Source organism: Cryptotermes secundus, unplaced genomic scaffold, assembly GCF_002891405.2.
Source record: "Cryptotermes secundus unplaced genomic scaffold, Csec_1.0 scaffold3148, whole genome shotgun sequence".
NCBI lineage: Eukaryota > Metazoa > Arthropoda > Insecta > Blattodea > Kalotermitidae > Cryptotermes > Cryptotermes secundus.
Window position 1 is genome coordinate 58,831 of NW_019726321.1, and position 11,146 is coordinate 69,976.

General features: G+C 44.1%; 1 protein-coding gene across 1 annotated transcript; it reads right to left on the reverse strand.

The window, feature by feature from the left end:
• Window positions 1-998: 998 nt before the first annotated feature.
• On the reverse strand, window positions 999-7,358 carry LOC111864218 (tubulin beta-1 chain). Its single transcript, XM_023851304.2, has 2 exons — window positions 7,272-7,358; window positions 999-3,494 (listed from the first exon to the last, which is right to left on the reverse strand). The coding sequence occupies exons 1-2, from the start codon at window positions 7,326-7,328 to the stop codon at window positions 2,217-2,219; spliced, it is 1,335 nt and encodes a 444-aa protein (XP_023707072.1). The 5' UTR covers window positions 7,329-7,358; the 3' UTR covers window positions 999-2,216.
• Window positions 7,359-11,146: the final 3,788 nt, after the last annotated feature.

Here is an 11,146-nt window from a genome sequence, read left to right on the forward strand (position 1 = left end):
TAACAAACTAAGCAAATAACAGCTTCGCAACAAGTATCTTCCTCCATGGAGGTACTTAGTTCTAGGAAGCTAATAACAACTTCAGTCGCAGGTTGCAGGTCCTACAAAAAGCCCAGGCTGCCACTTGCTTTTAGGCTGGTTTCTTCCATGGCTTGTTCTTCGGCCCTGAAGTTCAAAGCGACATCTTACTCGAAAACGTCGGTTGACTTTCAACGGACTGCACGGCGCTACATGCCGTTTGGTTGTTATTGTTCAAATCTGCTGTATATTCACTCTTCATCTAACTACGCTTTCTGTTGATAATATTCTTCTGTATAGAGATGAAAGGTGGCTGTTCCCTGGTTGGCAGGAAAATCAGTTCTTTTATGTGTTCTGGGGAGTTAATATATTTGTAAGAAGAGACTGGAAGCCAGACAAGCTTCGATTTGCAGACAAGCTTTGATTTGTGTGTCGCTGTAATTAGTCATAAGGATTTATAGTAGGTAGATATGTTTGTTTAGGTGCTGGCAAAGAACTTTTTGTAAATGTACGAAGCTGATTTTGTTACGATAGATAAAAATGTTTATAAATGTAAGTGTTTAGAGATAGAATTCTGACTGGAAATCGATTTCTAAAGAAGTTTAGGAGATTTTAGGCACCGTCATATAAGATATTTACTAATGAGAACTAGAATGGGACTTTTGATACACACAAGAAATTTGTTAAGCTTGGTGGAGAATTGTGTTAGTCCTTTTATTTTGTTTAAGATAAGGCTATATTATGCTTCCTCGTAAGGGTATTTTTGTGTACGTGTCATGAAAAATAATAGAAAAATGTGTGCAACATCTCCGCTCATTGTTATAATATGACTTGAACAATGGTGTAACGCGGTGTAGCGATCAAACAGACTGTGAAGACGAGATACCGTTTAAATTCACGAGGGGGCGGACCAAGGGATGCTTTCTGCCTGTGTTCAAACACAAGGAATTAATCACAAAAGTCAGTTTAAGAGGGAAAAAGCTAGAGACTGACACTTCCGAAATTCGGATGACATAGACAACTACAAGAGGGATCACTGGAAGTAAACTTAAATTCATGGTAGCTCCGGTGGCGGTATTTATGGTAGGAAAATTTGTACTCACGGATTTTGAGAGTTCGTCTAGAGATGGGAGTAATGTGACATGTTGGGGGTTGATGTACTCAAGATATATGGAGGCACATGTCGATTTGGGAACCAGTACATCCGTCCTGTGACGAACACGTCATCGAGTGTGAGGGCAAGTGGTGAAGATAGACACTAGTCACCGACAGGGACGCCCGCTGCCGAAAATTGTCGAGAACAGGACTGATCACCCCGGGATCGACATTTTAGGGCGAACTGACGGCAGATCCATCCCAGGTTCGAACCCGGGAGAATCCGACATTGATTGCGGGAACGTTGCGGCTCAAGAGCTAATCATCACCCTCCACTCATCGTCTGAGGGACAGAGAAAATAGAAAAATGTTACGGGATGCAGTTGCAGTTGAAATATCAATTGAGCCCCTAGGAGGATGTACGCCGGATGCGTATGTGGCTCGGTAGCGAGCCGAGTTTTTGCTCCAGAGGTTGGAGGGCCTAGAGAAAGGGATGCCTAGGCTTAGGAAATATGAATTGTGGTACCAGTGTAATTAGTGGGTTTGTAAAGAGCACAAGAGTTCTGCTTAGATCAACGGATTTCGTCAGGTTCGGAGAGGTGACGCCCTTCCGATTAATAGGAGATGAGACGCCAGCTAGAGGAGATCATGGTTAAGGGAATTATTATCTCTAATGAGTCGCCGTGGTTGGCGCCCGTGTTAGTAGTACACAGAAGTCACCTGAGGAATGCCAAGAATGTAGGTTTTGGATAGAATATACGAGATTTGATTTTGGTAGCGAGGACATCAGGGGATATTAATAGCTTACAGTCTGCAAGTACATGGATCTTGGCTCTAATTAAAGGTAAACAGCAGTGCCCAATATTTTTCTCAAAAGAATACGAAATAATAAATTTCGTGAATTAAACTTGACCTGTCTTATAGAACTGTTTCAATATGGCGCAAGCAATTCATTCAAATGAGCCATTTTAAGAAAATTGCCTATAATTCGGCTTACTGTGAATTAGTCCATTGCAACTGGGCACGAAGAACAGTTTCCATATAATACTGGTGCTGTAACATGTCACCCTGATTTTAAAATTTGAATAATACATATATATCACTCAATTGTCAACTTCCTCCTCCTCGTCAAACTCTAAATCCTCATGGGCAGTTGCCTCCTGGTACTGTTGGTATTCAGACACCAGGTCATTCATGTTTGATTCGGCTTCGCTGAACTCCATCTCGTCCATGCCTTCACCGGTGTACCAGTGCAAGAAAGCCTTGCGACTGTACATGGATTGGAACTGCTCTGAGATACGCTTGAACAGCTCCTGGATGGCAGTCGAGTTAGCAATGAAGGTTGCAGACATTTTGAGTCCTCTGGGTGGGATGTCACAAACCGCAGTCTTCACGTTGTTAGGGATCCAGTCAACGAAGTTGCTGCTGTTCTTGTTCTGGATGCTCAACATCTGCTCATCAACTTCTTTCATTGACATGCGTCCTCTGAAGACAGCAGCAACTGTGAGGTAACGGCCATGACTTGGATCGCAGGCAGCCATCATGTTTTTGGCATCAAAAATCTGTCGAGTCAGTTCTGGTACTGTCAGTGCTCGGTACTGTTGGCAACCACGGGAGGTGAGAGGTGCGAAACCTGGCATGAAGAAGTGAAGACGTGGGAAAGGGACCATGTTGACAGCAAGTTTCCGGAGGTCGGCATTCAGCTGACCTGGGAACCTCAGGCACGTTGTCACACCGGACATTGTGAGCGAGATTAGATGGTTCAGGTCACCATATGTGGGAGTCTTGAGTTTCAGTGTCTTGGAGCAAATGTCATAGAGGGCCTCATTGTCAATGCAGAATGTGTGATCAGTAAATTCAACAAGCTGATGGACAGACAGTACCGCATTGTAAGGTTCAACGACAGTTTCCGATACCTTTGGTGTAGGTATAACAGAGTACGTGCATAACATCCTGTCTGGATACTCCTCAATGATCTTGGACAGAAGTAATGTTCCCATGCCAGAACCAGTTCCACCTCCCAAGGAGTGGGTCAGCTGGAAACCCTGCAGACAGTCACAACGGTCCGCTTCTATCCTTATCACATCCAACACCGAGTCGACCAGCTCAGCACCTTCAGTATAGTGACCCTTGGCCCAGTTGTTGCCAGCACCACTCTCACCAAAGATGAAGTTGTCAGGTGTGAAAATTTGACCGAAAGGCCCGGATCTGATAGAATCCATCGTGCCAGGTTCAAGATCCACCATTATGGCTCGGGGTACGTAATTTCCACTGGATGCTTCATTGTAGTAGACATTGATTCTCTGAAGCTGAAGGTCGGAGTCACCATGGTAGGCACCAGTTGGGTCGATACCGTGCTCGTCAGAGATGTCCTCCCAGAACTGAACATAAAGAAATATGAGATAAACTTGAGGTCCACCAAAGTAGTCATTCATAAATCTAAAAATGTTCTCATTTGTCGATGCGTTAACTTCTTTTTTGCTAATTTTTGCCCATGGGGTTCAGACAGCCATAGCTGTTAGTATCCTAATGTTGCCCTTTTTCCAGAGAATAGATCCCTCTTCTTTCATGTTGTCGGGAGCCAGTATGTTATGCGGCAACATTACGATACTAACATGGCGAGCCAATGCAGCAAACAGTAGAAAGAAGTGACGAAGCCTGGGCGTGGTCTGCTGCAGTAAAAAACACGAAAGTACTTGCAGCTTATATAACATTTTGAAATGTCGTATTTAAATCGTTTTTAAACATCTATTTGTGGATTTAGGATCACCAAATTTTCAAATTCGGTTTAACATATTGTTGACCGCCTCTATGGTCTAGGGTTCAGAGTCCCTGGCTACAGCTTCAGAGGTCCGGGTTCGATTCCTTCCACTACCCGATTTTCTGAGAAGTAGTTGGTCTGGAACGGTTTCTACTCAGCCTCGTGAACATATCTGAGGACCTATTTCAAGGAAATGGGGGCTCAAATCTAAAAACTCGAGATTAACGGCCGTGGCGATTCGTTGTGCTGACCACACGACACGGAAAAGTTAGCACTAACTTCGCCGACAAGCGGCGGTCGTTTGTTAATATAGTTCGCTTGGGGACTACAGGTCACGGAGTTTTAATATATTGTGACATGTTGCGCAACGGAGAAACTCGCCCCCACCAGCAGTGACGCGGCGGGTGAGTCAACGCTCCGTAACCCCCCTTCGCACGGTGAAGTAACGCGCAACGCGCGGTGACGTAAGACAGCGTGAGGTAACAGCGTTGCTAGGCTATACGCAGAGACTGTGTCTTGGCACGCAACGACGCTGTTGACGCGGGCAACAGGCAACAGCGAACGGAATAAAAGCCGGCTGAGCAGTAAGCGTGAGTGAGTTGAAATGTGGCCATCGCCAAGTTCAGTTGTAGTCGAGTTAACTTGTAGCCGTCCCCCGAGAGAGTTAAAGTGTATCAGCGCCGAAGACATCTCTCCAGTCAGCAGCCTACAGTTGGAGTATAGCAGCTTTCGCGGAAAGAAAAACCGGGCGTGTGTGTAGTTTTGTAATTGGGAGTGTGTGATACAGGGACACTTACATAGCTCCTGTACTGTAAACGCGTAGACTACTGAAGACAGAGTGAATTGATTTGCGATAAGGTTATAAAGTGTGAAACCCCGCAACTGTGTGATAATTAATTGTAACCGTTACTTGTAGGTTATTGAATAAATCAATTAACAATCTCTACGGCGTCTTCAATAACGAAACACGATACAATATTATGTTTACGACTTTATCATATGTACGATTTTTATTTATATAGATATTGTACTTTATTGTTAATTTTAACCAAAGTCCAGTCCCAGTTTTGTCTACTTTCTGAATTAAAGAGAAGTTAACTTGTACGACACATTTATGAAATGGGAATATTATCGTTGCAATTCGGTAATACGTGTAGTATGTGAAAAAATTGCAGCGCCTGAAGATAACCCAATTGAGGTCGAAACATATAGTGCGTCCTATATAAAGTAATGTAACTTTTATTACTTCCAACACTGCGACAACCAATACAATGGAAACTGCTGCGTTCCCACAGCGACAAATAGAATACCGACAGACCATTGCTAGGAATAACCGTGGAAACGGTTTATTGAAACCGTGGAACTGCAGTATTCACTCTGTTTCCATAAATCGTTGCCACGGTTATTCCTAGCAACGGTCTGTCGGTCTGTTTCGTGTTGCCTATGCAATGGGACGCTATGGTTGCGTTGACGGTAAACACATATGTGTTAATTAAATATTTTCAGACTACTTGGAAAACCCAACTCAAGGCAACGCACGAAATATGTGAACGAGTCAACAGAACCGGCGTCGCAAGAAGTGTTTTCTATGTGGTTTGCATATATCCATTGCTAGGTAACGGGCCAATGAACAGGAATTCTTCAAAACAGAAAACAGTGCTTTCCGTGGGGTTAGTGGCAAGGGGTCATCTTGAGGACAGTCGACGCTACAAGCAGTTCAGTTGAGCTCAGTGCCAAACTGTGGAGTGTTAACCAGCGGATAACGGAAGCTGAAGAATCTCAATCCCTAAGATACTGTGACATGTTGACCCCTACCTCCCCAGCGGTACGTGGCGGTAACGTAACGCTCGCGTTACTACGGTAATAGGCGAGTTCCCGCCCCGCCACTCCCCTCCGCGGTGACGTCACCGAGGGATATCGCGGTCGCTAGGCAACGCGAGTCAACAGCGGCGACGTTACGGTAGTAACAGCGGTTACCTCCGCTAGCGTTACATAGCAACACAGCGCCAGGCAACAAGGGTGCCTATTACGTGGCCGTATTGTCCGATCGAGGTTACATAAGGAGCAGCGAAGGCTATTCACAGTCAGTTGTACTGAGTCAGTCAGTGAGTCCTGGTGCTACCGCCGAGTTAGCCAGCAACTAGTCAGTTGTATTCTGGCATTTGGAGTGTACTATTTGTGATACTGCAGATAGCAGTAATCGTGAATCTGTAATTTGTGTCATTGTAAGTGCGAATGTGAAATAAAATTCGCTACATCAAATACATCGAGAAGTTATTTGTCGCGATATACGCCCGATACGCGACAATACGTCATCAGTAAACGTCTAATGAAAACTATGCAGAGGAACAGACATTGTTGAGTCTGTTAACGAGCAGTGGCGAGTGGAAACAGACAGAGACGACTTGTTAAGTGCTTAGTAGTGTGAAAATCAGCAAGATAATTGTTATATCCTGTGAGTGATCAATAAATCTACTTATTAATCCAAAACCCCTCTATAGTCACGCAACCATGTGACAATACATCAACCTGCCCCTCTCCCCGGGATAAAGAAATACGCATTTAGTCAAAAAGGCCCAGTTGATTCTAATATACTGCATTCCTTGGCCGCGCCACAGCTCAAGAGGTTAGTCGCTGGCTTCCCACCACGGCGTCCCGGGTTCGATCCCGGGTCTGGTCAAGTGAATTGTGGTGGACAAATTGGCGATGTGGCGGGTTTTCTCCAAGTACTAAGGGTTCCCCTGCAAATCTTCATTCCACCAAATTCTCCATCATCATAATCACCCGGGCAGTTACAATAGGCCAATCAGTGGACGCCGTGCCGAGTGGACCCAGCTGGACTCCACCCCCCACTATGCGAATAAAAAAATACTTCTTTCCTTTCTAGAAATAATTTTCGAACCCCATCCTAGTATATGCAATCCAAAGAACATACTTCCTCTTTATACATAATACTCGTTCATGATTATGTAATCCCCATATATCACTACCAAAGACCGAACAATATTATATGCACGGAAATTATTACGGGTATTAAAGGTAAAGTTGTCCCTGTACTTAACTAAGAAAGTATTACGCTATGAAGGAGTATGGGGGAGTGGAAGTAGAGACCCATATTTTCTTGACTTCGGCACAAGTTTCAGGTTAGTGGTCAGCTTCACACCCAGGCTGCTTTGTTCCCGAGGAGAAAGTCGCCGGTACCCATTTCATAGGAGGTTACGTGCACCCTAGATCAGGTCTGGACGGCGTGAAGAGAAAAATCTTGACCACACCGAGACTCGAACTCCGACCACTCGGTCACCCAGCCAGTAGCTATACCGAGTGCGCTATCCCGACTCACAATTACTATTAAAAGGACTTCAAATGTCTTATACATTCAGCCTGTGTAAATCCTTACCTTGGCACCGATCTGATTGCCGCACTGGCCAACCTGGATATGTATGATTTCTCTCATTTTGTTCTGTCGCCCCTTCTACGAAGCTATTGAAGCTAATGAAGACTTGATTATGTTACGAAAGACGGTCAGTCGTCCTTATATAGATAAGGCACTTACCGCTTAGAGGACATCGTCCCCGTGGGTTAGGTTGAGGCTTTACTTATCAGCGGGTTCCTTTATTGCTGCGTGTTGGTTCATTGCCGTGGTAACGTAATTAGTTTGCTTTAACTACCAACGGCTCTCTTCCTGCTTTCATATAGAAATACAAGAGACAAGGTTGTCATGACAGTGCTCATGACATCTGGAATGTGAAGCCGTGTAGTCTGGCAAGAGTTACTGATACTTCAGAGGAACGTACTGCCTGCATCTTCACTTGCAGGCTTGTCTTAATATTCGAGCCTGAAGATGGAGGCAGTACATTCCTCCAAAATATCAATAATTTCTGCAGACTTAGAGGACCAACGAGCAACAGTGATGGACATTCTGTCCATGAAAAGCAGAAAAGAATACCCAAAGTCAGTTACAGATCTCTTAAGACTAGGGAAAAAGGATTTCTGCAAGGCGTCTGTTGCTTGATTAAAAACATTCCTATATTTATTTGAAAATAGATACGTAAGAAAAGAAAAAGGAGTAAATGCACAAAATAATAATAGTATACACTCAGGTTTAAGTTAAGATACTAATTAAGAATCGAGGGGCGACAGCTATGATAGAATAAGGTGTTTATGAGACTGTACTACAGAGGGTCGGATGGGCATTGCGTAGGTCGATTTTATATATAAATGAATTTCTCTCAAAATAAAAAAGTTTGTAAACTCGATTAGGCTAATTGTTGTTTTACAGTACGGAGGTGTGAATAGGAGAAAAAAGGAAGAGAAGTGGAGGCAATTTGACATCTTCAGTGTTATGGCTAAATCCAAGGTCAGTTTCCAATCCATTAGAAAATATGCCCGGTTTATTTGGGAAGTAACCTTCTCAGAGAGCAAGGCAGCAAATAAAGTTTTGGACAGCACTATCATCCAAAACTAAGGGCTAACAGCACACACACCAAGAGATATCGTTATTATACGTAAAAAAGGAGCCATTGAAGATATACCCAAGGATATTTTGGTGTCTCCACCTTATCGTGGTGAGGGGGTTTGAGTATGCCAAGGACCCTGAGAGCTATACCAGCGGTAGCGTAGCTACTGGCAGGGCCTCCCTTGCTGGACAGGTCAAAGGGTAGGCATCAGACGAAGAGAGACACCAAAAACCAAAAACTGGTGCCGGAACCGGCGTCATCAGCAGCGATTTGAAGCACAGAACAAATGATGCTCGAGATGGTTCAAGTTCGTATAGCAACAGGCGTGACCAGAGTGGTTTGAACGCCTGTTGTACTGCGATGTGGAAAGCAAATGGAAAAACTACCACATTATCACTTTTCCTGGATAGTCTCTTTCCAAAATCAGAGATACCATGTATGCGAGAGAGGGGCGGATACAAGTGACCAGAAGACGAGGAAAAAGACGTAAGAAGATGCTGGATGACCTTGGGGACAGAGGAGGATATTTTTATTTGAAGGAGAAAGCTCTGCATCGCATTAAGTGGAGGAACTGTTTTGGAAAAGAATGTGGACCTATCGTCTGACAGATTACTGATGAATGAATTGTGGCGAGCCGCCTAAAAACCGGAATATCTTGAGTCAGAGCGGGCGTCCATTGCTAGATAAAGGTTTGTTAAAACACGTTTCCGAGACAGTGCACACATAACAGATGTTGCCGCGCAAGTGAAAAAACAGAACTAGTGAATTTCCACCGGCAACGAATACACATTGATTACCTTCGGATAGAACACATGAAACGGGACCCTCAAACAATGTGTCTTCTAGACCGTCCTAAGGAACTTGTACCCGAGAAAGGCTGCGCTGGTAAGAGCCAGTAGTATATATTGTAGAAAAGACAGACCCGTCCTCTCGTTAGAGAGGGCGCTCCAAAAATACAAGGCCGTAACTCTCTATCAGTAATATTTTTTTTCCTTGGCACTACAGCCCCAGTGGGCCTAGGCCTACCTCCATGAACTCCGTTCACTTCGGTTTTTCTAGATCTTACACATACGGTAGGACTCCTTGGGCGAGTGATCAGCTCGTCGCAAGGCCTCTACCTATAGACAAACACAGAAAAAGGCACACAAACATCCATGCCCTGAGTGGGATTCTAACCCACGATCCCGGCTTCCGAGCGAGCGAAGACAGTGCATGCCTTAGACCGCTCGGCTACAGTGACCGGCATCAGTAATAAATATCTGGTCATAAGCCCCAGATTGGGCTCGACACCAAGACTGACTGACTGACTGACTCACCGTCAGTCGCAATGTGACTCTGACTTTGACTTTGAATTAAGGACACAGAGAACAGAGGAGAATTGAGAAGAGGTCAGATCAGGTGAGAGGCGAACGGAGCAGCCCTGAGACTGAGTGAGAATGCTGGGTGAAGGAGTTGAGGGCAGTATGTGTGGCATTAGCTCTTCATGTATATTTCTGCAATATAAAAATTGAAGTTTCTTCTTTTGTTGCAGCAGTACAACAATGTTACAAATGTCGGAAATTTCGTCACAGAAGTAAATTTTGTACGAAGTAACAACACTGCTTTTTATGCGAAGAAGCCAAATATGAAGACTCTTGATTAAAAATACATAAATTTAATGGTAGTCACAGAGCAAACAGCGAGCAATGTCCAATGATTTAAAAGCAGAATGAATTCAACCAAATCATGGCTCATAGAAATGTTGGATTTTTTAAGCACGGAAAATTTTTGAAAATGATCACAACCCGGCCAGTCGAATCCTGAATTCTCTTCAGGTGCTGATAATTTCGGAGGATACGTTGAACCTGAATATGATAAACTTGCCTCCTCTTGAAATGACAAGAAGACAAAAGGACTGGGGTAGCACAGAGACAAGTGAAAACAATGAAGCCCCGAGCCAGCAAATCTGATGTAGCCCGGGTGAAGGCAAAGGAAGATGACCACGGATAGCAGCAGAAATCAAATATCTGAACCAAGAACAGGTAATGTAGAGAAAAGGGACAGCTCTATAGTCCAGACAGTGTTAGAAAAATGTTAAGTGGAGTTGGAGTCCATTCACATGGAGGACGAAGTCAAGAACTTATTGATGACAATAATCAACTTAGTGATAAACTCCGGGGACGCTAAGGCAATGAGAAGACACCTCTGGGAAGTTGTCGAGATTCATGAGCAAGTTTACAACGGGAATCAACAGATTAAGACTGTTCAATGAAATTTTAGAACCCTAAGAATCTACGAGTATGATAGCCGAGCGGTCTAAGGCGTGTACTGTCTTCGCTCTCTTGGAAACCGTGATCATGGGTTCGAATCCCACTCAGGGCATAGATGTTTAGTTTGTGTGTATGCGTTTTTCTGTGTTTGTGTACAGGTAGATTTCTTGCGACAAGCTGATCACCCGCCCAAGGAGTCCTACCGTATGTGTAAGATCTGGAAAAACCGAAGTGAACGGAGAAGTTCATGGAGGTAGGCCTAGGTCCACCGAGGCTCTAGCACCAAGGAAAGAAAGAAAATTTTAGCAGACCAAATGGCTTTACAACTCGCAGTATAGTACTCTTCTGTACTTTGATCCTGTGTGTATAAAGCGAACAATAATACACATATACAGAATACGAGTGAAATGGTTTTTCAACTACGATATACGTGTACGTAGTAGTAGTAGTAGTAGTAGATCAAGCAGACCTCTGGATCTATAATCAGAAACTCTGACCACTAGACTACAGAGGCGGTCAAAGGAATATAACACTCTCACTATCTTGCCCACTCTTAGAGACAACTG

Coding starts and splice junctions, on each gene's coding strand:
- LOC111864218 (XM_023851304.2), bottom strand. CDS start 7,328: ATGAGAGAAATCATACATATCCAGGTTGGCCAGTGCGGCAATCAGATC. Junction 3,495..7,271: donor GCAATCAGATCGGTGCCAAG/GTAAGGATTTAC, acceptor CTTTATGTTCAG/TTCTGGGAGGACATCTCTGA.